This window comes from Nyctereutes procyonoides, unplaced genomic scaffold, assembly GCF_905146905.1.
Source record: "Nyctereutes procyonoides isolate TBG_1078 unplaced genomic scaffold, NYPRO_anot_genome, whole genome shotgun sequence".
Taxonomy (NCBI): Eukaryota; Metazoa; Chordata; class Mammalia; order Carnivora; family Canidae; genus Nyctereutes; species Nyctereutes procyonoides.
The window spans coordinates 2,175,322-2,203,298 of record NW_026575121.1 but is presented as its reverse complement, the minus strand read 5'-3'; the positions used below and the strand labels follow the sequence as shown (position 1 = coordinate 2,203,298).

Genomic DNA, 27,977 nt, shown 5'->3' with positions numbered 1-27,977 from the left:
TACTCGGATCGTAGAAGATGCGAGTTCCCCTTTGAATGAAAACTCCGTCTGGGAAACCCTTTGCGGAAAACCCTTTGCGTCTCCCGCCCAGAATTTCCCCCTGGGCAGAGGAAATCAGTCATCGTAGCTTTTGCGAAAACGAAACTCTGGCGCTGCCCGTGAACTTCCGGAAGTGCCGGCGCTGCGTGCAGCGGGCGGGCGGCCGCGGAAGGTGCACCATGGACCCGGCGGCGGCCAGGTCAGCCCACGGAGCCAGCAGGGCCGAGGCCCGGGACGGCCGCGACCAGTTCCCGCACCCCACCGGTGAGTACCCTCACCGGGCGGGCGGCGCAGAGAGGGTGCAGGCCCGGTGGCGCAGGGCGGGTCCCAGGGCCTGCTCGGAGCACTGCGTCCCCGCCCGCGGGGCTACGAGGCCTGGCCGCCGCCGCCTCCTCTTCGGCGGCCCCGGGGGGCCAAGTCCGCAGCCTGGAGCTCCACCTGTGGGAGGTGCGTCTTCCTCTTCCCCCTCCCCTTGCTGCCGCCCTGCTACCCTGGTAACGGAGGAGGCATCGAGGGAGACCAACGGCCACTCTCCGCGGGCAGCCCATCCAGCCCTGAAAGGCTGGTGCCCTACAAGTAGGCGGGAGGTGGGCCCTTCCTTGAAGAGCAGTGGTCAGCTGGGTCTCCGGGAGCAGTTGGGAAGGTTCTTGCAGAGACTGTGATTCTTTGGAACCAGCCACTCCTTCCCATTTAGTAGTTCAGCTCCTGGGGGGGGGGGGGTCCTGTGAGTAAGGCAGCTTGTCTTGTGAGTCTGCACCTTCCCTTCACTCTCAGGTGTAGCGCCCCTCCCGTGTGCAGGGCTGCCGGCTAGATCCTGGGACACAGAGAGGAGTTAGGCAGACCCTGCCGTAGACAGTCACAAAGGCCCAAATGAAGGGTTCCTAACTCAGCCCCGTGTTTAGGGAGAGCTTTATGGAGACCAGGATGCCCATAGTTTTAAAGGGCAAGGATCAACCAGAGGTAGGTTGAAAGGGTGTACCATACAGAGGTGATGACACAACAAAGGACCGGCCTCAGAAGGTCATGTGGCAACCACAACTCCAGCCGTTGGATTTATTTATTCAGCTGGTGTTATCTATAGAATGTTCTTGGAGATGAGGTTCCAACCTGACCTTTTCCCTAAACTCCAGATTTGTAGAACCAACTTCATCAGTGCCTAGGATGGTGTAAAACTGAGTATGTCTCAAAGAGAATTCTTATTTCTCTGCATATACTCATATATTCCAAACCTGTTCAGCCACCAGCCTGCCTTCCCCCCCTTCCGGTCCAGACTGCCCTCAGTGACACTCTTTCTTCTTCACTTCCCATCTAATGCATTCATCAGACCAGTCTGTTCTGTTTTCAGAATGTATCATGAGCCTGACTGCTTCTCACCTGTGCAACCATCCCAGCCCCAGTGCACCATCATCTCCTGACCTGCCTGGAGTATTGGCCTCACTCCTACTCTAACCTTTCAGAGAAACAAGCTGCACAGCAGCCAAGAGGATCTTTAAAAAACAAAAAGCAGATGTGATTCTCCCCAGGCCTTCAATAGTTTCTCATTGCCTTCAGAATAATCTCTTAGTGTGGCCTACAGTGTACCCCATGTCCTGGTCTGATCTTGTCCCCCGGCCATCTTGATGCCTCTGCCACCCCTCACTGCCCTGTGGGTCCTCCAAGCCGCCAAACCCATCCCTGCTTCAGTGTCTTTCTTTTTGCCTCCCATTTCTCACTTCCCCACCATAATTCAAGTCTTTCTCAAGTGTATCCTCTGCAGCTTTGCATGCCTTTCCTGTATAAGGAGCACCCCAGCACCCTCATGACTCTCTACCTCTTCCCCTGCTCTATTTTTTTCATAGCCCTTATTGCTAGCAGGAAAAATACTTAGCTGTCTCTACTACTAGCATATAAGTTCCATGAAAGTTGAAACTCTCATTCTCTGTTTTATTTGTAGTGCCTAAGACAGTGCATAATAGGTTCTTACTAAGACTTTGTTGAAGGCATGAGTGGGCTTGTGTGTACCACTAAGAATTAGCTTGGCTTCTATTCTCTTGGTGATAGAGAATGTCTTTCACAAGAGGGAAACCAGCCTGATCCGAACTAAAAACTTGTCTGAATTCTGTATATCTGAGAGTTGGGCAGGTAGGTCCTCTGGGACTGTCAACTGTGCCCAAGGAAATCAAGTAACATAGTACAAACCTGTCTGTTGAGGATCATCCCTGTGTGTGACTAAGTTAGATAATTGTAAAGAAGTCCACTGAACATCCTACTCCTTGGCTGTCCACCACCCCTCTCCTGCAACACACACATCCTTATTCTTGTTTGTACGTTCTAAAGCTGTCCCCAGTAATGCTTTCTGGCTCTCCCAAATACATACTCATCCCAAAGTTATATCTAGTCACATCATCCAGGGGCAATCCAATGAAGCCATTTATTTTCCAAGTTCATTACCAAGCCTCTAGGTAATGTTTACTCCTCTTCTGTTTTGGTCTTTATCTACTTAAGGTGTGCAGTCACTGGACTCAGTGATAAAATTTACTTCTCCCACAAAACTGGTATCTAATGGAAAGAACTAAAATAGTAAGCTGCAATAAAAGTTAAGTTGATCCAAAAGAAGAAAAGAGGAAGAAATGTCCAAGCCAGCACCATAAATTGGTGGCATGTCCAGAACATAAATCATACCCTACCAGAAGGGGATTGTAAATGGAATTAATAGGATTGGTGACTCTCATTCTATCATCCACTCATGTAATGGTTAAATGTGTTTCTTGGCTATCCTATCTGGCTATCCCAGATTCTGTCCTCTGACTGGATTGCCCTTGCCTGGTGGGCTTTAAGACCATGCCTGGGAAGGGGAACATTTAGAAGATATCCCTGACACTCCTGCAGAGGCTGTGGGCTTAGCAATCCCTTCCCAGGTGAGGTGGACCTGGAGAGCCTGAGATTCACTGTGTTGGTTTGAGTTAGTCACAGTTCATGTGTCCCTGGCTTATCATTTCTCTGCAGCTTCATTCAGTAGAACTTTTCTTGGCCATCAGTTTCATCTTTTGAGAATTCTTGTTAGATTAGTCTCTGAGTCCTTAGGTCTGCTAGACACAGTAGAAGGACGTTGGGGAGCCCTGCTGTCCATTATTCCTGTGTCAGCTGCTGCTAGAGACCAATAGACTCTTCCCTAAAATGCCCCAGCCCCCATAAGACACCTATCCCTCACTGTCTGAATCTATAGTTACTGAATTCAGGTGAGATCCAAATGTATTTGGTCCTGGAGTTTCAGATAGCACGTAGCAGTGTTCAGATCAGCGGGGGGATGTCTGTCTATGTAAAAGCCTCTCAGGTGATTGCCCCAACTGCAGACAGTTACATATGTCTGGAATGCTTCCAGTGTGGAAGCATGGACAAGTGAGAGCCAAGGTCTTTTAGGAAACTATGATGAGGAGATGTTTTACCAAGGAAAAGCCATTAGGGGGAGCCTGTGTGTCCCACTTTGGGGTTCTTTCCATGGGGGGAAGGGGGGGGATACTCTAGGTCAAAAGGCCTTCCCAGTTGCCAAAACCCTAGAAGCCTGTGGATTTAGGAGTGCAACTCAGATGGGCAGAGTCCCCAGAGCAAACAGGGGGGCCATGTTCAGGTATCCATGGCCTGACAGCTCAGCCACATTACATTGGCCCTGTCTGTACATCCTGCTTTTCACAAGAAAAGGGTAACAGTGAGGAAAAAAAAAGTCTAGCTCTTACACAAGGAGCACTGCATGCCTATCATGTTACATTATTTTATTGCTTTTTATTCCATCCTCCTAACTGCTTGATGCTTTTTCTTTTTTCTCTTAAGCCTGTGCTTTACAAAATTTCATGTCCAATTTGTGTCCTTTTTTTAAATAAGAATACAGAATTTAATCAAAATAGATTTTGGGCTTGAGGTGACTAAAATATTGGAATTCTCCCCCCCTCCCCCCATTTTCATCTAGGATAGGGTATTATGTTGTTAAATATTAAAATATATTCTAAAGCATTGAAAATTATGAAGTGCCATATTGGAGGAGGAAGTGACAAAGGAGCAAAATAGAAATACAAGAACAACCCAAACATATGTAATAATTAAATATATGAAAAGGAGATTTAAATCAGAGCTAACCACTATAAAAATAAGTTAGATCTCCATCTCATACTTTATAATAAATTTCACACTAATATGTAATATAAAAATAATTTAACATTTTAGAAGACAATAGGGGTGTTTTCTAAGTTATGTCTCCTTCACCCAAAAGTAGAAACCATAAAAGATATAATTCCATCAAATAAAACATCCAAACATTCTTTATGTCACAGAACCTTAGAAACAGTTAAAAGACCACATAAATAACAAAGGGTCACACTGAATACATGACAAGCTCCTAAATCAATAAGAATATAGCGAATAACCTAATAGAAAACGGGCTGAGGACATCAGTGCCAGAGAAGAAATGCAAATCCCTCCTTATGGTATATTAAAGGCACAAAGATTACGTTCTACTTCTCTGCACTTTGTTGTCCTTTCTTTTCATGTAGTCAGATACTCTTCTGTCCTAGTTGTATCTTTATAATATGGTTTTAAATTAGGTAGGCAGATACTCTACTCTTGTTTGGGTTTTTTTCAAAGTTTTCTCCAAGTCCATGTCTATCCCTGCAAATAATCTTTTCTTTATTTTTCTCAAGTTCTTTAACATTCTTGGGATTTAAATTGAAATGACATCAAACCTAACACTTGTTTGGGGAACTACTGACAGGAGCATAGTATTTCTCTCCATGCATTGTGATGGAGCTTATAACAACTCCCCCCCACCCCCATTGTAATTATTTACTCAGACCAAGAAAAGCATTCACATTGATTGTCTCTTTGTTTGGCAACTTTGTAATATCCTTTCCCCACCCCGCCCCCCGGTTGTGTTTTTGTTTCTTTTTTATTGAAGTTTAGTTGTTTAAAACAACTCTTTCATCATGTTATTCCCCTGTTCAAACATCCCTCCTGCCAGGCTTTCCCCATCTGTTTCTCAAATTCTTTTCCAGCTTCCTCTGCACAGAGACCTCCTTCAGGCTGGCTGGTTTTTTGCCTCCTTGGTCAAACCTCTCAGCTTTTCCCTGGCTTTTCCCCACATGGCTACTTCTGTCTCCAGGCCCTCCTGCCCACCCCCCTCCCCTTCCATCTCTCCAGGTAGTACCAGCTCCAGGCCCATTGTTCTTGACAAAGGGACCACTTCCTCCCCTGGATCCATAGCACGTATTGTTTCTCCACTCAGCAGTATACTACTTTATGGCATTTTTCTGTTATTTTATTTTGTTAGCTTCTTGCAGGCAACAATTCTGTCTCCTATTTCTTTATATCCTCTGCTGTGCTGTTCCCTACCCATGGCTGTGGAGCAATTAAAATGTGGTTTATTCAGTTAAGACACTATAACTGCAAAATACACTGGGTTTCAAAGACTCAGTACTAAAGAATGAATTTTTTTTTTTTTAAGATTTTATTTATTCATGAGAGACACAGAAAGAGAGGCAGAGAAACAGGCAGAGGGAGAATCAGGCTCCCTGTGGGGAGCCCAATGCGGGACTCATCCTGAGACCCCGGGGTCAGGCCCTGAACTGAAGGCAGATGCTCAACGGCCGGAGCCCCCCAGGCGTTCCTGAATAATTTTTTTGTATTGATCAAATGTTGAAAGGATAATATTTTGGATATATTTGAATAAAGCATGTTATTAAAATTAATTTCACCTGTTTCTTTTGCTTCTTTTCACAAGGCCCCTAGAAATTTTGCAGCTGTGGCTCCCATTATGCTTCTGTTGGACAGTACTGTTCTGGAGTGCCCAGCAAAATGGCTCTTCCTACAAAAGGTGCTCCCAAATTGGTGGTGGTTTGAAATGAATGAAGAGGCAGCTGGCCTGTTCCATTCCATTTAAGGATTTTTCTCTTAGTCCTGCCCCCTTTTTCTTGGTAAGGAGTGGCGGTACTATAAATTTGTATCCCTACTAATTAGGACTCAAATCTAGGAGACATAAATTAATTAAAGAAACTCATCTGGGGAGCGCCTGGGTGGCCCAGTGGGTTAAGCGTCTGCCTTTGGCTCAGGTAATGATCTCAGGGTCCTGGGATGGAGCCCCGCTTTTGGCTCCTTGCTCAGCAGGGAGTCTGCTTCCCCCTCTTCCTCTGTGTTCCTCTGTGTTCTCTCTCTCTCAAATAAATAAAATCTTAAGAAAAAAGAAACCCATCCAAATGTGAGATAAATGCTCCTCCAAAGTGCAATCTTCTGACTTTGTGAAATGTAAGATCTAATTTCAGAGAGACACCAAGAGGTCTTAAGGTCTTACACGTTTGAATAATAAGAATTTTTAGGAACACCTTAACTGGTTAACCTCATCTAAATTTAACATTCTCACCATTAAATGGTAAAATAAATCTTTGTTTCAAAACTAAAACTTGAAGATTAAAAACAAGTATGTCCTGCAAAAAACCAAATCAATAAGAGGATAAGCATTGGAAAGGGCAAAAAAAAAAAAAATTGTTAAATGGATATTTATGGCCAAAATAATAGCAAACTCATAGGTTAGAGAAAGTTACCCTTCACTGTCCTGCCCAGTGGGGTTTCGGAAACCAATGGCTTCTTTCTCCCTCTCTGTCTCTTCCCTATTCTTCTTACCTCTCCTCCTCTTAGGTTCCTCTCCTTTCTTCCATCCCTTTCTTTAAAAATAAATAAATAAATTTCCTGCCTTTTTGTATCTTGCTCTCCTAAGTTCTTATAATGCTAGATTAAAGTGCATTTAAATTAAAGCACATTGCTCATTTACTTCTTTAATTCACTCAGAATATATCTTTGAATATAGTTTGACATAGAGGTCTAAAATTATTTTTACAGGCAGTTAACCAGAGCACTATTTATTGAGCACATCATTGTTTTCTTGATTTATATTGGCAATAATAATAATTATTGAGAGCTTAGTATTGCCAAGGCAGTGTTTTGAGAGCTCTATGTTTAAAGTCGAGATTGTCTGTCTGTCTTTCTCTTTCAGTAACCTCTGTACCCAACATGGGGTTCAAACTCCCGTTCCCCACATCAAGAGTGATATGCTCTTCTGACTGAGCCCGCCAGGCAGCCCCTCATTGTGCTTCTTGAATAAAGAAGCACATGTTTAGACATTTTATTTTTTTTTCTTTTTTTTTAATTTTTTTTATTTATTTATGATAGTCACACAGAGAGAGAGAGAGAGGCAGAGACATAGGCAGAGGGAGAAGCAGGCTCCATGCACCGGGAGCCCGACGTGGGATTCGATCCCGGGTCTCCAGGACTGCGCCCTGGGCCAAAGGCAGGCGCCAAACTGCTGCGCCACCCAGGGATCCCTGTTTAGACATTTTAAATGAATTCATTAATTTATGATCCTTCCTTTCATTAAGCCATTTAAGAAATACACAATAAATTGCTTCTCCACTTGGGTACCATTTTTTTTTTCTTTCTCTGAAAGTTGAGAATCTCTCATAAAAACAAGTGCTCTGCCTTCTACTTTGAGACTGGTGGAGGAGTTATGGAGACCAAGAAGTTCCACTTTTCCATTTCTCATCAGGGATGTTACTTATAGGTGTCTTTCAGGTTGCAGAAAAGATGGAAAAAAGGACATGTGCACTCTGCCCCAAAGACATCGAGTATAGTGTCCTATACTTTGCACAATCAGAGAATATAGCTGCTCATGAAAATTGTTTGGTAAGTTACTTGAAAACTCATGAGTCCTTTTAGAGAAGGACATACCCAAATAGATAAAAATTGCTTTGCAGACAATGATGAGTTGGCCATGATTTAGGCTTTTAAGTGGGGATTTGGGGAGCATATTTTTCTAACTTTTTAAACTGTTTCAGATCTTACCATCTTATTCCATTTTAGCTTTATTTATAACTGATCAAACACAATTATGATGAAGAAGCTTCTTTGAAGATATCTTAATGAGATATTTCAAATATAACCAGTACCTCTAGACATTGCACCCAGATTTGTAAAAGTATAATGTATTTGCTTTAGCTTGAGTTTTTTTTTAAAGAAATAAAACACAGATAGTTAAGGATTCTCTAATTCTCTCTGTTCCCCCTCCACGATCCCTCTTGAAATATAATTGCCATCACCGATGTGCTGTTTTTTAATATCTTATATATTTTATGTTCTCACCATGTATATTTAAGTGCGTTATGATATTGTTTTATATGTTCTTGGACTTTGTATAATTTCAGTCAAGTTCTGTGACTGTTGAGATTTATCCATGTGATAAATTTAACTCCTACATCTTTCATTTTAAATGTTACAGAATTCCATTTTGCGACTGTCACTACTAAACTATTGTCATCTGAATGAGCATTTTTAGGTTTCTATACCTTTTTTCATATAACTAACCAGCAGTCATGAACATCTTTGTATAGGTCTCCTGTTTCATGGGAAAATTTCTCAGGTATAGGGCACATCGCTAAAACCAGAATTGCTGGACACAGGGAGCGTTTTGCACCTCACTGCATGTGCCAAATTGCTCTCCAAAAGGATTGCAGCAAGTATGACTGACGCACTGTTTCAGAATTTGTTTCTCTCCTTGCTGTACATAATACGATGAAATTTTAATTTTTTTTCCTCCAATGAATGTATGTGAAATAAAATGGTCTCTTGCTTGCATTTGCAATTCCTTAGATCATTAGGGCGATTGTACCTCATTTGGCTGTGCTTTTGCACAGTTGTTTCTTGCTTCTGTGACTTGTGTTTGTAGACTGCATTTTGTCTTTGAGATCCTGATTTTGCTTACATGTATTTATGTATATAAATCGATTCTAATGCTTTATTACATATGTTGGCTTTTAATTTGTGGTGTTTCCTGTCAGAGACTTATAATGTACTTAAGTTTGCCATTATTTCCCTTTATAATTTGTAGGATTTTTTTTCCCCTAAGAAATTCTTTCCTTTACTGAGGTTCTCTTTTTTCCCCAAAATTTTAAAATTTGGCATTCTCATTTAGTTTATTAATCCAACAGGAATTTATTTAGACTACTCTGTAAAGTAGGGACCTCTTTTTTTTTTTTTCTTATGAGTAACCACTTTTCCCAGCATTATTTATAGACTAATCAGTTCTTTTCTCATTGACTTATAGTGATAATAATGGTAACTCCCATTATTATTTAGTGTTCGCCAGGTGTAAGGTACTGTTCTGGGAGCTTAACCTGCATTAAACTGTTAATCCTTACAGCAACCCTAAGAGGTAGGTATCGTTACTATGCCCAAGCTAAAGATGAAACAACTGAGGCACAGAGAAGTTAAATCACTTGCCCACGGTCACACAGCTGTAAGTGGAGTCAGGATTCTTACCCAGGCTGTCAGTCTCCTTCTGGAACTCTCGCTGTTAATCCAATGTGCTAACAATATAACATTTGTGCACAGATCTGTTTCTGGCTCTATTCTCTTCCACTGATCACTTTGTCTATCCCTGAGCTGGTATAACATTGTCTTAATCACTGTGATTTTATGATAAGCTATAGCTATTTTTTGGTGCTTTGAATTTTAGGATCAGTTCACAAGGTTTCACACAAATTTCTATTGGAATTTTAACTGGAATTCCAGTGAATTTTTAGTGAAATTGGTTCACTAAATTTAGTGAAATTTAGTGAAATTTTTAGTGAAATTGGTTCACTAAATTTAGTGAAATTTAGTGAATTTAGTGAAATTTCCAGTGAAATTGGGGGGGGGGGGCGGGGAATGATATGAGTGCTTCTATGCATCAACAGAGTCTGTCTCCAGCAATTAATATCTTTTATGGATTTCAGGAATGTTCAGTAATATTTTTTCCATAGAGGTCTAGAACTTTGAATTAAGCTTTTTCCTGGGTTTTGTTGTTGTTGTTGGTGGTGGTGGTTTATTTGTTTCATCACCTTTTTCTAATATATATTTTTCTAACTTAAGTATAAAAACAATTGTAGTTGACACACAATGTTACATGGGTCAGGTATAAACATATCAAGTAATTCTATTACTCTGTACGTTGTGCTATGCTCACCATCAGGGTCACTGTCTGTCACCATAACAGTGCAGTTACAATACCACTGGCTGTATTCCCTATGCTGTGGCTAACTCATCCCATGACTGGAAGCTTATACCACCCATTCCCCTTCACCCTTTTTTTTTTCTTTTAAGATTTTATTTATTTATTCATGAGAGCCATGGGGGGTGGGCAGAGACACAGGCAGAGGGAGAAGCAGGCTCCATGCAGGGAGCCCAATGTGGGACTCAATCCCTGGTCTCCAGGATCACGCCCTGGGCCGAAGGCAGAGCTTAACCACTGAGCCACCCAGGCTGCCCCCCTTCACCCTTTTTGCCCGTACCCTCCCACCCTCCTCTCTGGCAACCACCAGTTTATTGTCTGTTTCTTCCTTTTTTTTTTTTTTTTCTCATTTATTTTTAGTTTCCTCATATAAGTGAAACCATATGGTATTTGTCTTCCTCTGTCATTTCACTTAGCATGATTCCCTCCAGGTCCATCCATGTTGTTGCAAATGGCAAGATATCATTTTTTATGACTGAGTAATATTCCATTTTATATTTTTATAAATATTTTATAATATTATATTTTATATTTTTAATATATTACTATATATATTACACACACACACCACCTTCTTTTTCTATTCATCTACCAATGGACACTTGGATTGCTTCCATATCTTGGCTCATATAAATAATGCTGCAGTAAACACAGTGAGTGTCACAGGGTGAGTGTATCTTTTTGAATCAATGTTTTTTTTTTAAGATATTATTTATTCATGAGAGACCCAGAGAGAGGCAGAGACACGGGCAGAGGGAGAAGCAGGCTCCATGCAGGAAGCCCAATGCAGGACTCGATCCCGGGACTCCAGGATCACACCCTGAGCCGAAGGCAGAGCTTAACCACTGAGCCACCCAGGCATCCCAGAATCAGTGTTTTCATTTTCTTTGGGCAAATACCCAGTGGTGGAATTACTGAATCCTATGGTATTTCTATTTTTAGTTGTTAGAGGAAACTTGATAGTGTTTTCCACAGTAGCTTAGCCATTTACATTCCCCCCAGCAGTGCATGAGAGTTCCTTTTTCTCCACATCCTCACCAACACTTATTTCTTGCCTTTTGGATACCAGCCATGCTCACAGGTGTGAGGTGACATCTCATTGTGGTTTTGATTTACTTTTCTCTGATGTTAAGTGATGCTGAGCATCTTTTCATGTGTCTGTTGGCTATCTGTACATCTTTTTTGGAAAAATATTTTTTCAGGTCTTCTGCCCATTTTTAATCAGATTATTTGGTTTTTTAGTGTTGAGTCACAGGAGTTCTGTATCTGTTTGGGATATTAATCCCTTATCAGGTATATCATTTGCAGATATCCTCTGCTAGTCAGCAGGTTGCCTTTTCATTTTATTGATGGTTTCCGTTGCTGTGCGAAAGCTTTATTTTGGTGTGGTCCCAATAATTTATTTTTGCTTTTGTTTCCCTTGTCTGAGGAGACAGATCTAGAAAAATGTTATGGCTGATGTCTAAGAGGTTACTGCCTGTGTTTTCTTCTGGAAGTTTTATGGTTTCAGGTCTCACATTTAGGACTTTAGTCCATTTTGAGTTCATTTTTGTGTATGATACAAGAAAGTGGTCCAGTTTCATCCTTTTGCATGTGTGTGTTGTTTTCCAACACCATTTATTTATTTATTTATTTATTTATTTATTTATTTATTTATTTATTTAGATTTTATTTATTCATGATTGACAGAGAAAGGGCAGGGGGGAGGCGAGGGAGAAGCAGGCCCCATGCAGGGAGCTGGACATGGGACTCGATCCTGGGTCTCCAGGATCACACCCTGGACTGAAGGCGGTGCTAAACCGCTGAGCCACCTGGGCTGCCCTCCAGCACCATTTATTGAAGAGACTGTCTTTTCCCCCATTGTATATTCTTGTCTCCTTTGTTGAAGATTAGTTGGGCATACAATCATGGGTTTATTTTTGGAGTTTCTGTTCTGTTCCATTGATCTATATGTCTGTTTTTGTGCCAGTACCAGACGTTTTATTACAGCTTTATAGTGTATCCTTAAATCTGAGGTTGTGATACTTCCAGTTTTGTTCTTCTTTCTCAAGACTGCTTTGGCTATTTGGGGTCTTTTGTGGTTCCATACAAATTTTAGTATTATTTGTTCTAGTTCCCTGAAGACTGCTATTGGCATTTTGATAGAGATTGCATTGAATCTGTAGATAGCTTTGTGATTGCATTGTGTAATGTTGACATTCAGTTCAGAGAGAGGCTGGATTCTTTTGGTTTCAGGTAACACATAGAAACTTGAGCCAGCCTAAACATAAAAGTGGATTTTTAATCAGACTGCAGGGGCATTTCATGGCTCCTGAAGGCAGGCATGCAGGCAGGTCTAAGAACAGTAGCTAGGAAGCCATCAGGGACCCATCTTGTCCTCCCTGGCCCTCGTTTCCATATTCCTCTCTGCATACTGGCTTGCTCTCTACCATGTGGCTCAGAGTCTATTCCACTCCCTCAGGAGAGGGAGTCCAGTTGATTCAGCTTTGGGTCAGGGACCCAACCAGGTCCAATTAACCACTGGGGGTCAGGGTTATGCAGTATAAACATGTCTGGGAATTGGGGCCACTTCCAAAGAAAAGCAGGGTGGCTTGTGATCTGCTTACATACCCCAGAAGGTGGTCACTGTTATACCCCCAATCCATCTTCCACTCCTGGTAAGTACCTCGTGATACCATTTTCTGATTTGTAGCTTTCAGCGGTACTTTGTACATACTCTGAATTTTTTCTTTTCCCAATCCATAGCTATATTCTTCAGCACTTGTGGAATGTGAGGATCATGATCCATGTAATCAAGATAGAAATTTTGATGTGGAATCAGTAAAAAAAGAAATCCACAGAGGGAGGAAGTTGGTAAGTATAAATGATTTTATTACTCCTACAAGTTGAACAGATCTTGAAGGGGATGTTTCCAAAAGGAGGTCGATTTGATTGGTAAACCAGGGATAGAAACACATCTTGGGGAGCTGAAAGACATAGGACCTGTACTGGAAACTTAGATTCAAATGAACACTTAACTATTTTAAAATAAACTACAACATACTTCGCCAGCAAAGTAGATATGAGTTAGAATGCTTTTGGCTGTAAGTAAAAGGAACCCCCAACTCAAACTGGTTTTAACGAAAAGGATGCTTATTTTCTCACTTAGCCAGGGGGAAAACTGGCTTCAGAGTCAGTTGATTTAGTGACTTAATGGTGTCCCCAGGAGCCCATCACCCTTCCTGTCATCCTGTCCACATCAGTTGGTTCTCTTGTGCTCACACGGTGGTCACAGGCAACAACTGCAGTGTCAGTCTTTCTTGTTCCTGTCTGGCAAGAGAAAGTCCATTTCCCAGGCATGGAATAAGAGCCCTTCTGAAAACTTTTGCACATAATTAATCAGGATCAGTCCCCTTGGACCTGGGTTGGCTCCCCTTGGGAAGACAGAGTGTAGAGCAGTTACCCCATTGGTTCTGTTACAGTACCCTTCCTCTATGAAAAGCCTTTCATTGCGACACCTGGGTGGCTCAGTGATTGAGCATCTGCCTTTGGCCCAGGGCGTGATCCTGGAGTCCCAGGATCGAGTCCCACGTCGGGCTCCCTGCATGGAGCCTGCTTTTCCCTCTGCCTGTGTCTCTGCCTCTCTCTGTGTCTCTGTGTCTTTCATGAATAAATAAATAAAATCTTTTTTTTTTTTTTAAAGGAAAAAACAAGCACCATAGTGCAGGTGGGGCCCAGGAAGCCTTCCTGGTTGGAGAGGAGTAAGGGTAAAGAAGATGGGGAAGGAGGAACTCCAGCAAAAGGGAGTAGGATGTGCAGAAGTTCGGAGGGCAGGAGAGACATGCCGTGTTCCTAAAACTATAGGCATATGACTGTGGCAATCTCCTGACTGCACGGAATTCCACAGGATACCCCAGAATGCATGAAAGCATGCTCTCGTTAGATCATGAGTCGACTTTGGTTTTTCACTGTAACAACTAAAGCTGCGGACCTCTTGCACACGTCCTGTGTGCTTGTTTGAACACTGCCATAAGCCCACTGCTAGGAGTGCAGCGGCTGAGTCAAAGGCAGTTCCCCTAATAATACTGAAACACACTAGGAAGCTGTCGCCCAGGAAGGCTGTGCCACTTCATACTTCTGTGGATGAAGGAACGCTTTCCCCAGCCCTTGGTGGAAACGGGTGTAACAAATCTTGTTACTGTGTGCCTTCCCTCATGGCTCGGGAGGCTGAACATTCTCCTCAGGCACCTGCCTCCCTCCCGGCGCACCCAGCTCCCACGGTTCCTCTGTGCTGCATTTGCCCGTCAGTGGCCCCACCTCACGGCCACAGCCCAGCACCACCATCGCCGTCCTGCAGACACCCTGGGCTCCCTGTCCCCACTGTCCATGCGCACGTCTCCTTACTCACCTAGTAAACCAATCCCCCCCACCGCCCTGCCCCAGGGCAACGCACCTGTCTGTTGTCTGAGTCCTACTGGCACTTTCACAGTCGAACTACTGTACAAAGCCCCACAAATGCGTTGACTGATCTTAGATTCATGGCCACAAACCTCAACAGGAATCTCCACGTCACCCTCCACCGTCTACATTTACTGTTGCATATCCTCTCATCTCTTTTTTAAAACATCTCCCGACCTCAACTGTCCATCCCCAAGTTGATGACTGTGCCTTATTTTTTTTTTTTTATAGACTTCTTTTAGAGCAGTTTTAGGTTCACAGAACACTTGAGGGGAAAGTACAAAGATTCCCATCTACTTCCTGCACCCACACGTTCATGGCCACCTTTTTATCAACATCCCCCACCAGAGTGGTGCCTTGTCACAACTAACGAACCTACATTTGCACATCGTCGGAACACCCACACTCTGTGGTTTACATCAGGGTTCATCTCGGTGGTATGCGTGTCTTTGTGATTTTTACTGAGAAATGGAAGCCATTAGCCAGGAAGTCCTACCATCCAAACCACTGCCCATCCACCTCTGTCCCTAGACTCGGGCCTACCTGTTGTCAAAGTCAACCCTCCACTTAGACTTTGGGTTTTTTTATTTATTCATGAGAGACAGAGGGGCGGGGGGAGGTGGGACCTGGAATCCTGTCCCCTATCAGGCTCCCTGCTCAACAGGGAGCCTGCTTCTCCTTCTCCCCCTGCTCATTCTCCTGCTTGTGCTCTCTCCCTGTCAAATAAATAAAATCTTTTAAAAAAAGAAACCAACTAGATGGCCAGATTTACTTGGCTGGATTTTGTTTTGTTTTTTTAAGATTTTATTTTATTTATTCTTGAGACAGAGAGAGAGAGGCAGAGACACAGGCAGAGGGAGAAGCAGACTCCATGCAGGGAGCCCAATGTGGGACTTGGTCCCGGGTATCCAGGATCACACCCTGGACTGAAGGTGGCGCTAAACCACTGAGCCACCGGGGCTGCCCTCCACTGATGACTTTTGAAGTCATCACCTGCCCGTCCTTAAGGACAAGCCTCTTACATTTCCCTTTACCTCCTCCCTATGCCGCCCTCTCCCAGGTTAGGTCCTCCAGCATATATCATCTGAAACCCTCCTTCGTACACAGAAAGCCCATCCATTACAATATCACTTTTGTCTTTAGCTGACCTTTCATCAGTATTTATCACACAGTTGTCCGTGCCCTGCACTTTTTTAAAAATTATTTAAAGATTTTATCTATCTATCTATCTATCATCTATCATCTATCTATCTATCTATCTATCTATCTATCTATCTATCTATCATCTATCACAGAAAGAGAGAGCACAAGTGGTCCGAGAGGCAGTGAGAGGGAGAAGCAGAGTCCCTGCAGGGTGGGGAGACTGACATGGGGCTGGATCCTGGGACCCTGGGTTGTGGCCTGAGCCGAAGGCAGGCGCTTAAGCAACTGAGCCCCCCAGCACTTTCTTCCTTTGATTCACTGCACACACTGCTGGTGTGTCTTACCTTTCTGTTTGCTTCTTCCCAGGCACCTTGGCTTATTTTTCCTTGTCTGCTGAATCTCCCAAGTGTGCAGTCCCCAGAGTCTCCCAGGCTCCTTCCTCCATCTGAACCTCTTTCCTGTGTGACCTCTTCTAGTTCCCATGGCTTCAATTCCATACTTATTCCTCCCGCTGTGATAACCAACCTGACAGATGTATGTCAATACCTACTAGTGTCTCGTATTAAACTGGCCAAAGAACACAGTTCCAGCCCCTGCACCCACGTACTCCATCCAAACGCTTCCCTCCTCACCTCAGTGAACCCCCCCACCGTTCATCCATCGTCATCTTCTCGTCAAGCTCCCAGCCCAGCATCCGCTCAGCGCTCCCCTGCAGGCCCCCCGCTTCCGTCACTAACCCACGGCAGTACAGGACGGTTGCTCACGTCACCCAGGCGTGTTCTGCACTCTCTCCGGCTCATCCTCACCGTCACCCATTCTCCACACAGCCACAGTAGTGTCTTTAAAATACCCATCTTGGGGCGTCTGGGTGGCTCAGCTAGTTGAGCATCTGAGTCTTCATTTCATCCCAGGCCATGTTGTCAGGGTTGTGAGACTGGGCTGCATGCCAGGCTCTGCTCTCCACACTCTGCACTGAGTCTGTTTGGGATTCTTTTCCTCTCCCTCCATCCTTGCCCCTCTCCCAGCTCATTCTCTCTCTCAGATGAATAAAATCTTTTTTAAAAAATAAAATATCGATCACTTCACGTTCCTGTTGTACAAAGACAAAACCCCCAACTCCTTACCCTGGTTTGTAACCCTTACTTACCTCTGGGTTGTAACCTCTGACTCTCCCCTGAAGCGCATCTCTTCTCGGGCATCAGCCCACCATCCCGTCTTGCCAGTCAGCTTGCCAATGAAGCTCACTCTTGTCACAGGAACATAGAACCTTCCGCCTAGAATATCCTTCCCCCTGCTTTTTTTTGTTGTTGTTGTTGCCTACTGGGAGCTCTGGTTATTATTCAAATCTAAACTTCTCCATCACCTCCTGAGAGGCTTTTACGGATCCCCAATCTGAAGTTGGGACCCAGTGAGTGTCACCTCACCTTATTTTAATTCTTACAAGGCATGTATCATCACTGTCTGTTAAAAAAGGTAAGTCATGTGTTTTTATTAGCTCGTTCTTTGCACTAAGCATTTGGTAAACGTTGACATCTGTAGGCTTAGTGTTGCTATAATTACTGGGGTTAGGTATTTATTTACTTTGTTGTTGTTGTTAAAATTAAATGTATGTTCATTAAGAGGTATAATTAAAGAAAGAGAAGACACAAACCCCAGGTTGGACAGACATTTACCACACATGTATTATCACTGTGTTCTTGCATTTGCTTTATGTGATCATGGTCTCTCTCCATTTGAATGTTCACTCCACGAGGGCGGGTGCCTTGTCCCCCCAGGACACTGCCCGCCGCATCACGCTTACTCGGTAGTCTTCAAGTGAATCAAATTTTATTAACCATTTGTATTTCTTCTGTGGTTTGCATCTTCCCATTTTTCTCTGCATTTATCCATCTTAAACCTTTATCAACTACGCAGTGAACATTTTTCTTTTTCTATTGATGTGGTTGACCTACAATATTAATTTTAGGAATCCCAACACAATGACTTGACATTTATGTACATTATGAAATGACCACAATAAGCTTGATTACCATCTGTCACCAAATTCTGGTATTACTGACTATATTCTCTGCATTCTATCCCTGTGCTTTACTTTTTTAAAAACTAAATGTTTGTACCTCTTAATCCCCTTCACCTACTCCACCTACCACCACTTTATGCTTTGTATTTTTGAGTCTGTTTCTGTTTTCAGACATTTTCATTGTTTTCCTGGTAGCTGTCACCATAAAAATGGAAGTTTAAATTTGTTTATGTAGTCAGAGCATCAGTCTTTTTCTCTGTGGCTTCTGAGTTTCCTTCCTTGCTTAGCTTTCCTGACTTTATACATTTTTACTAACTTTAAAACTTTTTCTCATAGTTCACATCTTAATCCATGTGAAATTTGAGAATACAGTGTGAGGTAGGGATACAACTTTATTTTTTTTTCTACACATAAAGCCAGGTGGCCTCCATATTAAATGATCATTCTTTGTGCTCTGATTTGAAATCCCACTTTTAGCATAATCTAATTTCTTACCCATGTTTGAATTTTCTTTACTTGTATGGTTGCCTGTGCTGACTTTGGGATATTGTTTGAGCTACTTCCTGTTCTGCAAGGTGGTTTCCTCGAGCTTCCCCTTCAGTCAGAGCATGATGTAAATCAAATCACTTTGGGCATGGCTTGGACTCCCCTAAACCAGTTAGATTTCCTTTGCCACACACCGTCCTAGCCATCTCCACACCACCTTCATATGTAAAATACCAGATCAATTGGCAAATATATAGAAGCGAGAAATCAAATAAACTGAACCTAAGGGGCGCCTGGGGGCTCAGCAGTTGAGCATCTGCCTTCATCTGCTCAGGGCATGATCTTGGGGTCTTGGGATCGAGTCCGCATTGGGCTCCCCATAGGGAGTCTGCTTCTCCCTCTGCCTGTGTCTCTGTCTCTCATGGATAAACAAAATCTTTAAAAAAATAATAATAAATTGAACTTAAAAAAATTTGCTACTCAGGGTTTTGTTTTTTAATCTTAAATTCCTGGCCCTACTACATAGACTCCAGAGAGGTTTCACTTATTTAATCTCACGCTGCCCTCAGTAGAAACTGTAAGACCTGAAAGGCAGGGTTATTTGGGTTATTTGCAGGGAGGGATCTGAGTCTAGGAGAGGGGAGGGCCGGGTGGACCACACAGCTCAGTGGCACCATCAGCAACCACCCTCACCGTGAGCCCCAGTGTCCCTAACAGGACCCCTTGCCTACAGCAGGATAAATCTCTTTTTAGTTATCTCTGGTAAAAAGGTTTGGGGTTTTGTATTTTTTTGAAGCAAGAAGGGTTTTCTGCTTTTAACCAGATCATTACAGGTCAGTGCCAACCTAGCAGTTTACTAAGAGAGGTTTTGCTGAAATTTCAAAATGAGCAGCAGGATGTGGCTATGCTTAAAAATAACACTTAATGATGTCTGTATGTTTTAACAAAGATCACGAAAAACAGGTGTTTACTTTCGTAAAATTCATTCTTCTGTAGAGATGCGCTTTCTGTAATCGGAGGGGAGCTACCGTGGGATGTGACGTAAAAGCCTGTAACAGGAGTTACCACTTCTTCTGTGCCCAGAACGACCATGCGGTTCTACAGACTGATGGATCGCGAGGAATATATAAGTATGTATAATGGAACAGTTTTTTTTTTTTTTTTAAGATTTTATTTATTCCTGAAAGACCCAGAGAGAAAGAGGCAGAGACACAGGCAGAGGGAGAAGCAGGCTCCATGCAGAGAGCCCCATGCGGGACTTGATCCCAGGATCCTGGGATCACAATCTGAGCCAAAGGCAGACGCTCAACTGACTGAGCCACCCAGGAATCCCTATACCATACTTTGTATATTTGATTTGCTCAGAAACTCATGGGTTATAAAATTTTCATTTTTTATTTTTTTACCTTCCCAAGGAGCTCATTTTATTAAGACTTCCACGATGACCTCAAACACCCACTCGACACACTATTAGCAGAGCTATGAACAAAAAGGAGTCAAATTCCTGCTACATCTCCAAGTTTGCAAAAATACTGATCTTGTATAATCAGGAGAACCAATTAATAGAGACCCAATGAAACAATCATTTTTGTCATTACCAGGTATCAGGTGAACATCTATGCATTTTTAAATTTACTTAAACATTCATTTGTGAAAAAAAAACAAACAAAAAAAACCATTCATTTGTGAAGAGTGCCCATGACAGACAAGATACCTTGCTAGGTGCGGTAAGAATATAGAGGAACAGACATGGACTGAATCTCAGGGAACCTGTCACCATGTGGAAGGACCAGAAAGACCAGGACTAATAGAAGCACATGGCATAATGGGAGCAGGAGGGGATTCACACACAACCGGCTTCGTCTTGAGTTGATAACTGTTGAACTGGGTGATGGGTCGGGAGCCTCCACTTTTGCGTCTGAAATGTTCCATAATTAAAAAAAAAAAAAAAAAAGTGAGTGCCTGGCAAACAGAAGTGCTCAGATCCTGGAATCTAAAAGGTTGAGGAGATTAATTTTGCTCAGGTCAGGGGATGGGTTGCCAGGAAGACTGCACGTGAGAGGTGGAAACTGGTGTGTGTGTGTGTGTGTGTGTGTGTGTGTGTGTGTAAGACAGAAAGAATTCCTGCATTCCCACAGGCAAGAGGGACTGTGCCTCCTGGGGGTCAGCACCGTAAGGAAAGCCAGGGGCACGTAGCTGGGCCTGAGGAGGACGAAAGCTCCGCAGAGTTCACTGTCTCCGGTTCTCCTCCTTGGCCTGCGCTGCGTCCTTCTGTTCCAGGGCACTGATCTATCCTAGATTCACGCGGTTCAGCTCTACAGTCCAGGGAGATGCCTGCTGAGTCAGAAAACGAGCTTCCCCCGAAATCCATGCACACAGATGTGTACCGTTGTTGAAAGTCAGCAGGACTTTGTGCAGCCAGGTGAAAACCCGGCCTAGAGCTGGGTCCTGAGCTCTCCCTACATGACCGCTTGCTCCCTCGGGGCCCACAGGCCTCTGCGGGGGGGCCCCGGGGCAGCGAGGAGGGGCAGGCGCTTCGCGGTGTTGACAGCATTTTCCTTGGGCAGATATCTAGGGTGAAGCCATCAGGAGAAACAGGCTAGTTCCTTTTTAAATCATAAGAACATAGGCGTGGTATTTTAAAAGTCTTAAGTAAGGGGATCCCTGGGTGGCTCAGCGGTTTAGTGCCTGCCTTTGGCCCAGGGCATGATCCTGGAGTCCCGGGATTGAGTCCCGCGCAGGGAGCCCGCTTCTCCCTCTCCCTGTATCTCTGCCTCTCTATCATGAATGAATAAATAAATCTTAAAAAAATAAATAAAAGTCTAAGTAAAAGATGTTTAACGGTTCTTTGAAATTGCCTGTTTTCAGAGTGTTCTGCCAACAACATGCTCCAGGGAGCAGCGCTAACGGTAAGTCTCCAAGGTTTAGTCCTGAGGGTCCAGAGCTGGGCACATGCGTAGGACCGACACGGGAGAGTCTGACTTACCAGCCTCACTGACCTAAGTACAGAGTTTCAAGTCACATTCTTACATGCTTAGAAAATTGCTGGTTTCTCTGTGCCGTGTGACAGACGCATTTTTCTTCCTTGCACACTAGACCTACTCCCAGGAAACTCTCTGTCTGCTGCCTTCCATCCCCAGGACAATCAGAGGATCAAACGAGGACGTGGTAAAAAGCTTTGCCTTGTGACTGCCTCTCTTCTAAAAGAGTATCAGGATTTCCAGTGCACAGAAACTGATAATTTGCTGCACGTTCCCTGAATGTTTCCTAAGAACGCATGGCTAGCTCTTAGGTTCTGATTAAGGGAGACTGGGCCCTGCTACCGGGGGTTACGGGATGGACCGTCCCCCACGAGTGGCCTCTGCTTACTGCCTGAACCGCAGTGTCTTACCAGCACTGAATCTGGAAGGCTCACGGGGCCGGGAATCAGGACCTCTCTGGAAAAGGCTTAGCTCCGTATCAGGCCAACTGCATTCTTAGTGGTAAATAGCACTCTCTAAACGATATTGTTACCCTCATTTTTTTAGTACTCTTTTATCAGGGATGACTGTAAAAACATAGCTTCGATCAGTATTTATTGATAGGGAAAGGTAACAATAATGTAATAGGGATTTTTTTTTAATTAAAAAAATTTTTTTTCTTTTTTGGAGCATGCACACAAGCAGGGGTGGGGGTACAAGGGGAGGGAGAGAACCTCGAGCAGGCTCCACACCCAGCAAGGAGCCCTGACACATGGCTGGGTCTCATGACCCTGAGCTCACAACCTGAACTCAAACCAGGAGTTGGACGCTCAACCAACTGAGCCACTAAGGCGCCCCAGCTTTTTAAATTAAAAAAAAAAAAAAGTTTTTAATGTATTGGTATTAAAAGGCAGATTATGACACTGTTAGGAATCTTCGCCCCAGAAGAAACTACCCGTTTCATTTGAATTCTTCTAAAAATTTCCTGTATATACAAACTGACGTACTACTACATTTTGCTTTCACTCAGAGATCCTTCCGTACGTGTACAAATGGATCTACCTTATTTTTGAAAGGCTGCGTTACATTCCATCTTGTGTGTTCAGTTGCCTGAGTTACAGCTGAACTACTCTCTGCACGATGCACTTAGGTTATTTCCATTTTTTCCTATCGCACTGAATAGCGGAGTTGACGCTTTTCTCCATTCGTCTGTGGGCCTTTATGCGACTGTACCATTTGGAAAACTGTAGATTGCTGGGTCAAGAGTATACACAAGGTGGTTGTGATGACAACCGCCGCATCATCTCCCACAGCAGCTGCACCAGCAGCCCACCATTACCCCAATCCTTGCAACATTAGACGCTAAACACCTTCATCTCTGCCAGTCTGATAGGTGAAAATTATTGTTTTGCACGTCTTTCCTTAGGAGTAAAATTGAGTGTATTGCCCTATCTTTTAAGCTGTGTATCTGTTGTCCTGTGACCCAGCCTGTTTTTCTATTTAATCAACTCATCCTACAAGGTTCCCTGTTTGCCTAATTTTTCTACTCAACTGTCTTTTTCATATTGACCTAGAAGATTTTTGTTATTTTAGAAACTGGTGCTTTATCATATGTTGCAAACATGTAGTGTAAGTCTGCTGTAAGAGTTTCCTGTTTTATGTAGTCAAAATCGGTCTTTTCCTTTATGGATTCCAGTTTCTACATGACTTCTATTTTCCACTGATTTTTCAGGAGTGAAAAGAAAAAGAGGAAAGAGACCTCTCTCGACAGGCATTCATGCACAGGTAATCTGACTTTATTATAGCTTTCTGGTTATTTACATGGTTTCTTCTTTATTTTAACCATTTAAAGATCATCAGGTGAAATGATAACAGAACCGTAATATGATGAATGGAAAAGACAAGCTGGGTGTGTCTTGGGTGTGCTAGCACGTGGCCTTCAGGAGGCGACAGTCCCGTGGCCTCCGTAACGGGTGTCCTGGTACCAAGTCAGCGCCGTGTGCTTCTGGCTCTAAGAGGGGCAGAGGGGCAGGAGAGCATCCCGACCCAGCCAAGTGCTTCTCAGCTACACGGCCCACACCTGACCTGCAGAATGCGTGATTTTCAAAAATTTTGTGCATTCCTATTGTATGTAAAGTATATGAAATGTTTTGGGGATTTGAAACCGGTTTTTTTACACATCAGCTTATATGAGCTAAATTAATATACGCCAGCAACCTTCTCCGCTTGCTGTCTACACAGGAGGAGCCCATTCCTCTCGGTGTTTTGTTATACAAAAATAATGTGACATTTACATGTAAACTACAAACAAATGCGCATGATTTTCACCACAGGCAAATGCAACAAAAGACTGTTTTCGCTTTACCCAATATCAAATGCCAACAAAACCGATGTGATCTTGATTTTTCTCTCCCTCTAGCCACCTAATGCGATGACACTGAATAGACTCATAAAACACATGAAGGATGAGGATGGCAGACACACAGGTTGGCTATAAATTTTGTATCGAATATGACCTTACGGTACTCATAAAACTGATAACCCATTGATTTCAAAGTTGGTTCCCCCTTATCCCTGTAGACTTGTAGTAAGTGTAAGAATAAAAACCTTTTATCCTAACTATCCACTCTATCCTAAGCCCGGGAGATCAAGGTACTTTAGGTGCGGAGAGTCCCTTGTCCTTTGGTACCAGGACAGATACATGTCCTGGCCTGGAAGCCAGGGTTCCCTGAGCCCGGAACACGGCGATGTGCAGTCTCTTGTACCGTGACCCACCCCCCAGGAAGCTGAAGCTAGTAACTCCAGCTTTCTGTCAAGGAAATGGGACATTCCATAATGACACACAGTTACTGTGACAGAAAAAAAAACGATGGGGGCTCCATTTTAGAGAATCCTCTTGATTCAGATACTTAGTCTAGGCCAAGAAGTTTTTATTTTCACTTTCTGTAACATTGTTTCAGCTGGGAAAACACAAGGTATGATGAAATTACAGTGAAAAGATCAAGGTGTGGTGTTTGTTTTCCTATGGATTGTGTCCATCCACCGCTAGGCATGGCCTGAAGAAGTGACCATAAAGGGATTTATGATAGCCGCCCTAAGACCATTTCTTTCTAAAATGTTTTTCTTATTCTTAGATGCAACTGTGAAGATGGATTTTCTTAAGAAATGTAAGGAAGCAGGGCTTCTTAATGATTTATTTGAAGAAATATTAGACAAACTTCATTTGATCCAGGAAAGACTCATGGATGACACTGCTTCTGATTCAGGTACTGAAATAGCAACATTCCTACATGTAGAGACTTCTTGCAGACCTACTTATAAAACAAACCAAAAGTACACGTTTTCTTTCTATACAATTTCTTTCATCTTATTCTTTAATACAGTTCACTGTTCCAGGTCTCTAGTCTCTTACGCATCAACAGGATGTGGGTAATTCAGACTCATTAATTCAGTGAAAAGCACCCGGACACTCTCAAAGTCTTGATGTGCTTTGCAGAAGTGCAGAGCTGAGAGTGAACACCAGGAGGGTTAGCGCCCACATGCAGTCACACGCCTGTCCCCTGGTCTCCCCTGGCTGCTAACATCTGAGAATGGCATTCTGTTACAGTTTTGATTTGATTCAGATTCTGTTCCTTATGTCTTCTTTGATAACGTTAACTCACAGTTTACAGGAGAAAAAAGGTCTGATGTTTCCCTTAGTTAAATGGGGCCTTTCCTAAAGAGCTCTTTGGGAAACTGAAGTTCCATTTGTGTAGGCAGGTGTGTGGCCACTTAGCCTTTGTAGACCCTACGCGACGAGCTTAAGTACAGTTACATTACAAGGAAAAGCCTGATGGTCTATACTGTGGGCAACGAGGTCAAATATATGATCATCTGAAAGGGATGGTTTTCTAGAGGGCAAAACCCAAAAGTGAGAAATTAAAAGCAAACATTTCCAAAAATTCATTCATTATATTCTTATGTTCATTTTTTCTTTACGTTAGACTAAGCACTTCTCAATCTTGAACATTCCCCTCAGAATCCCCAGAGGGCTTGTCAAAGCCCCTGACAGGCTCTGGAGCTTCTGATTGGGTAGAGGTGCCACGCATTTGCATTTCCACCATGGCCCCAGGGACACGGCCGTTCCTGCGGTCTAATGCTGAGGTCACGCAGTGCGGTCGCACAGTGCCGTGCTGTGCTGTGACTTTTCCTTATTTGGGGTTTTTCTGTGAGCGGTATCTGCCTGTGTAAATCATTTAAATTAAAACAAAATGTTTTTCTCTCTACAGACTATGAAGAAATTGGGACTTCACTTTTTGACTGTAGGTTGTTTGACGACGTATTTGTAAATTTTCAAGCAGGTATGTGAGCAGCATAGTTCACAAGTATTTATACATACTCAAGGGATATAATACTATTCAGGTGACAGAAATCATATTTTAGAAGAATGTTCATTGTCTTTCTAAATGAAAAACCCCACCACAGCGCAGTCTGATCCCTCCCTCACACCTGAGGGGACACGGTCGTTATCTGGAGGTGGCTGCAAGTGCTGCTTTCGATTTTCCACATGTTCTACATACACATCACACCTTAGTGATCGGAAGAGACTCAATTTTTTGTTTCTACTTTTTTTTAAATGATTGCAAAGTGGGAGGTCACTGGGCCACACGTTCAGGACTCAGCAGGAGCTGGTGAGGCGGCCAGGCCCTACTGCACGGCTGCGCCCCTTGATTTGATGTGTATGAATTTTAATTCTCCCAATATTCATCTTCAAATCTTACTGGGGGAGGGAGGGCTGGAATTCATGGATTCTAAAGACAATTTTGAAACAGAAGCAAGCCTGGTAAGGCAGAGACTTAAGTGGTTGATATTTTATGGAAAGGTTTTATTGAGTCATCACATTGTTCACCTGAAACCAGTATGACACCACCGTATATTAATAATCACCCATTTAGTGAAGAGGTCCTGCCCCCAAGATGCTTTAGAACGGGCTAAATGTCCACTTAGGGCTGAGTCTGATGTGGCTTCTCTATGCAGCTGCCACACAGGCTGTGCACTGCACAACCACAGTGCTCTACTGTCCATTCAGATTTTGCATTACATTTATTATCAGGAAAAACGGCCTGTCCTTTAACAGTCTCCTGAGTATATATGCACACTGCTGAGGGGAGCATCCACATATTTTTTCAAAGCTACTTTTATAGTCTTTTTCTAAAAAGGCTTACTTTGCAGGGGACTTTCATCTGTGAAAAGTTGCATTTTCACTCCGTGCATAGGTTAGCTGGGAAGATACACATCACGGTGGGGCGTTAGGAGGAGACACTGAGACCCCTAGGGGGCATCCCTACTGACACACACGCTCCTGATTTAATGTTGCTCCATTCCAACGTTCCACAAAGTTAACTACGGGTATTCTAGAGGAACATTTTATGTATGATTTAATATTGTTCAACTTTGAGGTCTTCAAAAAACCACACTGTCACTGAGTGACACCATTATTATAAAGCCTAAGGATCTTCTTCTTCCTAAGTTTCCACAATAAAGGCCTTCCCGCTACTGAATAAAACCAAAAGCTTTTATGTAACATCAAAAATTGGCTACATTTTAATGAAAGATTTGCCTTTATCCTTGATATTCTAACCTCGTGCTGCCTCCACTTACCCTCTCTCAACAACCCGGGGGGCAGTGTGGCCTGTAGCTTACACAGTCTCTGCTCTGAGTTCCCAGACACGCAGAGGTGCGCTGCCCTAGCCTGACCCAGAAGAGGCGGCAAGGCACACACGTGCTAGGCACCTGGCCGAAGGGGCCCTGTTCGTAAAACTGCAGTCGCGTTTCTTCTTACCGCAGCGATACAGAGAAAGATCCATCACTGTGAAGAAAGGCAGCAGCAACTGAAGGAAGAGCTCGAGGCACTTCAGGACCTGAACCACATCATGTACTTTACTCACGAAGACAGAGACGCGAGGTCAAGTTCTCTCTCGGTGTCTTCTGTGTCGTCCAAGGATTACCCCTTCCAAAACCAGGAATGAGGCTCGCACCCAAGCAGCTGCACCCTGAAGACCCGACCTGGGCAAGCCACACGTCGTTAGGACGAGGCCGCTCCTGTCTCTCTGGTCCTCAAACTTCAATCCTCCTTAACTCTTGCCTGTTCTTGCTGGTTGACATTTCGTGCCCGCCGGGGTGTTTTTTTTTTTTACCTCCTCCCTCTTATTATCATCTCACGTCTGCTCTCCAATAAAATGTTGAGTACACTGGCTCTTACCTCCCATCTCTTCTGCCCTCTGCACTGAAAATACTCGGGCGGCTTCGTGCTGGTGCACCGCCGCCCACCCTTCCCCCAACTCCAGTGTCTAAGTTGATTCCAGTAACACACAAGGTACTCCTGAAAGTAAAGTCTCCCCAGGGCCTTTGCACATCTTGCTGTGAAGCCTTCACTGCTCTTCTCCCTTTCTCTGCCTTTCCTGCTGCAGATCTCATTACACCAGTTCCACCCTCATTCTGTCTGAGTACTTCTTTCTCCTGTCACCACTTCCCAATGTAATCCCCTCGATCTTCCATCAGCTCTCTGAGGGCAAAGCTCACTATTCCTGTGTTTAGTTCCCAACACGCTCCCAGCACCTAGCATGCTCAGTACATGTTGAATAAATGCATCAACTGTCCTTATCTTTTGAGACTATTCCAGCTCATGATGACAGATATAACAAATTTAAATATTGAATAAATCTGATTATTTTTACTTCACTTGTACCAAATTTACCTGCTTTTTAAATTTCTTTTCACCTGCTGTCACTATATGGGCATACATCATCTTCAAAATAAACATTTAAATTTAAAACCACTCTTTGAATACCAG

At 43.4% G+C, this 27,977-nt stretch overlaps 1 protein-coding gene across 6 annotated transcripts; it reads left to right on the top strand.

Moving 5' to 3' along the window:
* Positions 1-17: 17 nt before the first annotated feature.
* PHF11 (PHD finger protein 11) lies at positions 18-27,865 on the top strand. 6 transcript variants are annotated; one of them, XM_055335777.1, is made up of 12 exons: positions 177-303; positions 5,786-5,878; positions 7,616-7,737; positions 12,845-12,952; positions 19,182-19,315; positions 21,054-21,094; positions 21,282-21,353; positions 22,878-22,930; positions 23,565-23,631; positions 24,280-24,411; positions 25,414-25,485; positions 26,972-27,865. In XM_055335777.1, exons 2-12 carry the CDS (start codon positions 5,860-5,862, stop codon positions 27,151-27,153), a joined length of 1,002 nt encoding a protein of 333 aa, XP_055191752.1. In that variant the 5' UTR covers positions 177-303; positions 5,786-5,859; the 3' UTR covers positions 27,154-27,865. The 6 variants fall into 6 exon arrangements, with proteins under 6 accessions (XP_055191748.1, XP_055191750.1, XP_055191749.1 ...); XM_055335773.1 differs by lacking the exon at positions 5,786-5,878 and having other exon boundaries at positions 18-303; XM_055335775.1 differs by lacking the exon at positions 5,786-5,878 and having other exon boundaries at positions 18-303; positions 26,852-27,095.
* The last annotated feature ends 112 nt before the right edge of the window (positions 27,866-27,977 follow it).

Excerpts from the sequence above, each read along its gene's own strand:
- PHF11 (XM_055335773.1), top strand. The coding sequence starts at position 36 with ATGAAAACTCCGTCTGGGAAACCCTTTGCGGAAAACCCTTTGCGTCTC. Across the intron at positions 22,931-23,564 it reads CGACAGGCATTCATGCACAG|CCACCTAATGCGATGACACT; the intron begins GTAATCTGACTT and ends CTCTCCCTCTAG. Across the intron at positions 23,632-24,279 it reads TGAGGATGGCAGACACACAG|ATGCAACTGTGAAGATGGAT; the intron begins GTTGGCTATAAA and ends TCTTATTCTTAG.